Source organism: Austrofundulus limnaeus, unplaced genomic scaffold (genome assembly GCF_001266775.1).
Source record: "Austrofundulus limnaeus strain Quisiro unplaced genomic scaffold, Austrofundulus_limnaeus-1.0 Scaffold441, whole genome shotgun sequence".
Taxonomy (NCBI): domain Eukaryota; kingdom Metazoa; phylum Chordata; class Actinopteri; order Cyprinodontiformes; family Rivulidae; genus Austrofundulus; species Austrofundulus limnaeus.
Window position 1 is genome coordinate 412,744 of NW_013952843.1, and position 6,457 is coordinate 419,200.

At 39.9% G+C, this 6,457-nt stretch overlaps 2 protein-coding genes across 2 annotated transcripts in view; both read right to left on the reverse strand.

Moving 5' to 3' along the window:
• The window catches only part of mamdc4 (MAM domain containing 4), a gene marked incomplete in the record, with an annotated part of 22,119 nt that extends 18,529 nt beyond the window's left edge, over positions 1–3,590 (reverse strand). The window contains 3 exon segments of the mRNA XM_014024834.1: positions 1,399–1,560; positions 1,636–1,728; positions 3,485–3,590. Of these exon segments, the coding sequence (XP_013880288.1) occupies positions 1,399–1,560; positions 1,636–1,728; positions 3,485–3,533 (304 nt within the window).
• Positions 3,591–5,037: 1,447 nt separating this feature from the next.
• Positions 5,038–6,457, reverse strand: part of LOC106529423 (ectonucleoside triphosphate diphosphohydrolase 2) — a gene marked incomplete in the record, with an annotated part of 10,905 nt that continues 9,485 nt past the window's right edge. The window contains 3 exon segments of the mRNA XM_014024842.1: positions 5,038–5,635; positions 5,723–5,857; positions 5,983–6,102. Of these exon segments, the coding sequence (XP_013880296.1) occupies positions 5,423–5,635; positions 5,723–5,857; positions 5,983–6,102 (468 nt within the window).

Genomic DNA, 6,457 nt, shown 5'->3' on the forward strand with positions numbered 1-6,457 from the left:
AGAGACGAAACGTTTCATTAGAGAAGAACCCGTCCAGAAGACCTACACAATTTTTTTCTTTTTGAGTAAAAGTTTAGTTTTGTGTTCTAACAGAGCTGCAGTCTTGCAGATACAGTAATCATTTCTTTAAACTTTATCATTTAAATCTTCATTTAATATCTGAATAAAAAAACAAACTTGTATTTCCTTTAACATTTTGATATTGACTCCGAAAGTTAGCTTAACTCTGAGTAATATCAGTTATTCTGATTTAGACTAGCTTATCTTTGATTAGTATTAACTCTGAGTAGCCGTTAGCTTATCTTTGATAAGTATTAACTCTGAGTAGCTGTTAACCCAATTTTAAGGAGTTACATTAACTCTGAGTTGCTTTTATCCTGACCCAGAGTAGCTCTTAGCTTTTTCTTGATTATTAGTTAACTGCGTAGCTGTTAACATAACTTTATGGAAGTACCTTAATTTTGAGTATCTGTTAGCTTAACTCTGAGTAGATGCTAGCCTAACTTTAAGGAGCTAACTAACTTAGTGTAACTGTTAGCTTTACTCGGAGTTGCTGTTATCCAGACTCAGACTAGCCGTTTGTCTTACTTTGATGAGTTGTTAATTCTGAGTAGCTGTTAGCCTAATCTTATGTAACTATTATAACTCTGAGTAGCTTTTATCCTAACTCAGAAAAGCTGTTAGCTTAACTTGGATGAATTATCTTAACTCTGAGTAACTGCTAGCTTTACTCTGAGTTGCTCTTATATCCTGACTCAAAGTAGCTGTTAGTCTCACTTTAATGAACTGTTAATTCTGAGTAGCTGTTAGCTGAACTGGTAGCCTAGCTTTAAGGAGCTAGCTTGAACATTTAAAATGTTTCCCTGAAAACAACAAACATTTACTTATTTTATATATTCTCACTAAAAACCTAATTGTTGTTTAACCTTTAATTAGTCGCCCCAGAAATTCCTTTAAAAGACTTTCAACATTTTCTATTCTTTGTAAGGGCGTCAAACTAAAGGTAAGAATTTGGGGAAGTTGTCTGACACCCTAGTTTTCAAAATAAAAGTCCCTAATCGTAGCGTCTGGAAACGTTTAAAGGCAGAAACCACATCATTTTTTCCCACGTGGAACAAAAACTATTATGAGGTTAATAAGAAATATATGACTAGTAGAGAAAAGTTATCTCTTAATAAATCATTCTGTTGTCTACAAATCAACAATACCGCAGTAATAAAACAATTCTGGTCATATAAACTAAGAAAATCCAACTTGTTTCTGGTTACAAGCTGCTTTTATAACAAATCTTTAAAAATTCTTGTAATTTTTTTGTAAAAGTTGTGTAATTCTCCTCCTGTCTGCTTATTTTAAAGGCAGACTACTCGTTATTTACAAAGAAACAACCTTGTTTTCTACCTGCAGCTGTGCCGATGGTGTAATCAGACGTCGGCCCACTGTCGTGCAACTTGTTCCCACCCTGACGTCTCTCCCATTTGTACATGTCGCCTGAAGACTCCACCGTCCATCCACACATCCCTGCGTCCTCAAAGTCACACTCAAATGTTTTCCCTCTGTAGCCTTGAGGGAATTTAAAGAAACACAATTTAACTGCATGCCTTGAAGATGGTGACTGAGGTCATATAAAGAACCTACCACAGTCTTGTTCGTCTCTGCAGTCGTCACAGTCGCACACAAAGTTACATTTTCCCTCCGGAGTCTCGCAGCGAAGAGCACAAGAAACAAAAGCTGTGTAATAACAATAAAAACATGCAGGTCCATTTGTTCTGTTTCAACTAAACATGTTCACTTTGTTCTACCGAGAGAATTTAATCTGCTGATTATGGACGTTTGTTGGTCAAGAAATCCAGAAAAAGTACATGGTTTATCTGGAGTATTTGTTAGAAATCAGTATCCTACCTGCAGTAGACAGCAGCTCASTTCAGAGAATCAGAGAAAAAAATTTCAGTATCTCCAGCTACTCAAAACAAAACTCATTTAAGAGCAAATTTCCACTGTCTGATGCAATTCAAACTCAAAACTTTATAAATATTAGATAATTTATTCTCAGAAGCTAATAGCTTAACTTTGATCAGTGGCTAACTGAGTTCTTTTACTTTCCACCAAGTAGCTGTGAGCTTCACTCAGAGTAGTTGTTAGCTTAACTCTGGGTTGCTATTATCTTGACTCAGAGTAGCTGTTAGCTTCACTCAGAGTAGCTGTTAGCTTAACTCTGGGTTGCTATTATCTTGACTCAGAGTAGCTGTTAGCTTCACTCAGAGTAGCTGTTAGCTTAATTCTGGGTTGCTGTGAGCTTCACTCAGAGTAGTTGTTAGCTTAACTCTGGGTTGCTATTATCTTGACTCAGAGTAGCTGTTAGCTTCACTCAGAGTAGCTGTTAGCTTAACTCTGGGTTGCTATTATCTTGACTCAGAGTAGCTGTTAGCTTCACTCAGAGTAGCTGTTAGCTTAATTCTGGGTTGCTATTATCTTGACTCAAAGTAGCTGTTAGCTTGACTCTGATGAGTTAACTTCGAGTACTCGGTTGACTGTTGTTAGTATAGCTGTAAGCTTAACTTTGTTATTTTAACTCTGAGTAAATGTGAAAGTTTGAATTATTTTTTTCTTGGAACAGAATAATTGTTAGCTTCACTTTGACGAGTAGTTAACTCTGAGTAGCTGCTAGCTAGGCTCTGCGAGGCTGTTAGTACAGCTGGTAGTGGCCATACTTTAAATAGCTATCTTAACACTTAAACACTGTTAGCTTAGCCTTGAATAGCATTTAGCTTCACTTTGATGAATAGTTAACAATTAATTGTTTGGTTTATTTACTCTGTGTAGCTGTTAGCTTAATTTGAAGCATTATCTTAATAGTTATTAGCAATTTCTTTTTCTCCGAATAGCAGTTAGCTTTACTTTGTCGAGTAGCTAACTCTGAGTAGCTGTTAGCCTAACATTAAGGAGCTACCTTAACTCCAAGTACCAGGTATCTTAAGAGAACCCATCTCTGAACTGACTCATCTTAATCTGAAGCGTTTCTGACTTGGTGGGAGCAGCAGTTAAAACATTTTTACTGCTGTAAAAGGATTTTTACTCTCCTCTCAGCGCACATCATTTATGACCCAACTAACAGCAACCGGCTCAAAGTCCAGAGAGAAATATTCGGCTCTGTCAAATCAATGYTTAGAGAACTCAAAATATTTTATTTAAACAAACTAAAAACCACAGGATTATTCCACGTACTGAGAGAGGACCCTCCTTGTCCAGATTAAATTCACCGTGATCCTTGATTTGAATGACCTAAATGCAAAGATACTAATAAATACTTTTACTGCCAAACATCTGAAAGCTTCAGATCAAACAAAAACACTTTGTAGAAAATAGTTTACGACAAACAGGATGGTACAGAAACTGTCACCAATTTTTTTCTGCACATTACGTCCCTCTTTAGCAAAAACACCAAAAGACTACTAGACTACTTTCATTAAATGTATTTTGCTCTTACCCCACTGCACTGCCAGCAGCAGAAGAGTGGAGCTCCTCAGATTTAACATTCTTATTCCGTCTCAATCCCAGTCTGAATCAACCTGAGGAGCTTTTACCGATTTCTACATGATAACAGACGGACTTTAAAATCACCCAGCTTGCTCAGCGGCTGGCCATCATAAAACCTCTGACAGACGTGCGTACGTTGCACAACAGGTGTGAATCAAGGTGCYGGACGAGAACCACAAACTAGACCTTTGATAACATACTGTGGTACTAATCTGAGCTGCAGTCCAGATGAGTCCATGATCGTGGACCTGGGTCCTCTCCAAGATCTCATGAGTCCTTCGACAATCATTTGTACAGGTTTGGGTCTCAGATGGAGCTCAGGTACCTGGACGTCTTGTTCCTGAGTTGATGGAGCGATGGATTGGTGGCGTTGCTTCAGTCTCCAGCAGAAACGTTGAGTTCTTTGAGAGACTGCCAAGAGATCACATAAAAAGATCACAGAGYTCACCGCAACCACAGAAAAACCACCAAAAGCCTCTGCAGGTCGCTGAAGGACTGCGAGACTTCAGGTTCTACGGTCTCTCTACCATCTCACCTCAAGATGGAGAACCAGTCGTTGTGTTCCAACTATCAGACACCCTTCTGGGGACYGGAGACGAGGACCATTTGTCAGACCTCACCTTTTGGAGCAGCCAAGTGTGAAGCGTTCGGGATGAGGATCAGAGACCATGGTCTTGAGCCGGAAAATGGTAGAGTGCCTTCTCCAGGTCAGGGAGGAGGTCCTGCCCCAAGTGGAGGAGTTTAATCTCAGGGTCTTGTTCACGAATGAGGGAAGAACGGAGCYGGAGATCGACAGGTGGATTGGTGCTGCTTCTGCAYTGATGCGGGCGTTGTACCGGTCTGTCGTGGTGAAGAGAGAGCTGAGCCAGAAGGTGAAGCTCTCGGTTTACTGGRCGGTCTACGRTCCTACCCTCATCTATGGTCACGAGCTTTGGGTAGTGACTGAAAGAACGAGATACAAGGACACAAACGGCCGAAATGAGTTTCCTCCGCAGGGTGMCTGGYCTCTCCCTTAGAGATAGGKTGAGAAGCTCYGTCATCCAGMAGGGACTCAGAGTAGAGTCGCTGCTCCTCCACGTCGAGAGGAGTCAGTTGAGGTGGTTCAACTGGTTAGGATGATGCCTCCTGGACACCTCCCTGGTGAGGTGTTCCAGGCACGTCCCACTGGGGGAAGGCAAAGGAATATTACCGGAAATACTTCTATTTTGCATAAAACAGGCGTTCTGGTAGTTGCAGTTCAAGTAKAAAAGCTAAATAAATAAAAGTGAACCAGATTTTGATATTTAGGATGCCAATAAATAAACAGAATAGCAAAAAACTCTAAAGGATTGCATTTAAATGTGTAAATGTACATAATTTCTTCAACTAATTTTTATTTGAAGCTAATCCGTAAAATTCAGATGCTGACAAACTTATGTAAAGAAAAGTGTCCTGACAAAATATTGAACACAAATATGTTCGTTTGAAGTCAGAACAAATCCAGGCATCAAATCACAGCAGTGGTTAGATATTAAAGTTTGTATCATAGATATTAAAGCCCCTTCTGTACTAAAAAAGGCTGTGCAATATCGTCAAAATTACACAACACAAACATAAAATTAATGTGATTTTGTCAGACAAAAAAAAAACTACCTTCAGCTGGTAACTGTAACATGAGAGTTTTGGTTTAATCAACTTTAATTGAAAAACATTCTAGTTGCCTCGCAGTCAAAGATAAACTGAGTTATTCTACACATCTATAACAATAATAAAGAAACTAAATGTCTGTCAGTAGTTAATCTTTTCGGGGTAGCAACAATCCTCAAAATCAGATCTTCAGCCGCAGGTTTAATTTTAAATAAAAGCTGTCCRTAAAGTTTTCTCGCAGCGCCGGGCATTGTTCCGGTTTCTAYATGGRGCTCTCTTCCCGTCCTTTCTTCCAGTCTCGAGTTCTAAAGAAAACGAAGGCCAGGACGACCACGAGGAACACAACAAAGAGGAAAACGAGCGTCCCCCACGCTCCCGTGGACAGGGACTTCCTGATCCCAGCGCTCTCCGCGGGCAGCAGGTTACTCAGAGTCAGCATGTAGCCCAGAGCCCAGCCCACCGAGGCCTCTCCGGCCTGCAGGAGCAGAAACAAACGACCACCTGTAAATTACCCGCAAGCTTTATTATTTTAGTTCTTTTTACCGAAATGATGACGAATCACCTGCTTCTGGAAAGAAATGCGRGYGAACGARGCGTCATCGAAGCCATATCCTCTTAAAAGAAGCGTTTTGAGGAACACGGAGGAAGCGCAGTATTCACGCAAATGAGACTCCTCCCCCGGAGCTCGACGCAAAATCTGAAACAAACAAACAAAAAAATGGCTTGATGTGCTTCAAACACTATTTAAACAATGACCGTGTGACGCCATGGCTCATATTTCTAACCTAACAGAACTGATTCTTGTGAGTGACATGAACGTACCTGAGTGAATTTCATGCCGCAGGCTGTTTTGGCTGCTTCCTCCAGCTGCTGTGGAGTGCTAACAGTGAACCCTGTAACCTGCTGCAGGAAGGCGTGGATGTAGAAAAACGCTGAAAATGCCTGATAATAAAATAAATAGCACAAAAAATTAGATAATTTAAAACACACAAAAGACGACATACTGGTTGTGTGCACTTTGTAGCTACACTTAATATCTTAGCACTTTTTACATACAAAGTAACAGTGGTGGGCACAGCTAACCAAAAAGTGAAGTTTGCTTAGTCATAATCTGCCAGCTAAAGAGAGTTTTGCTAATTTATAATCTGCTAACTAAAAATACGTTGGCTAACTCAAAATCTGCTCGCTAAAGAGAGTTTTGCTAACTCATAATCTGCTACCTAAATATATGTTTGCTAATTTATAATCTGCTAGCTAAAGATAGTTTTGCTAATTCATAATCTGCTACCTAAATATA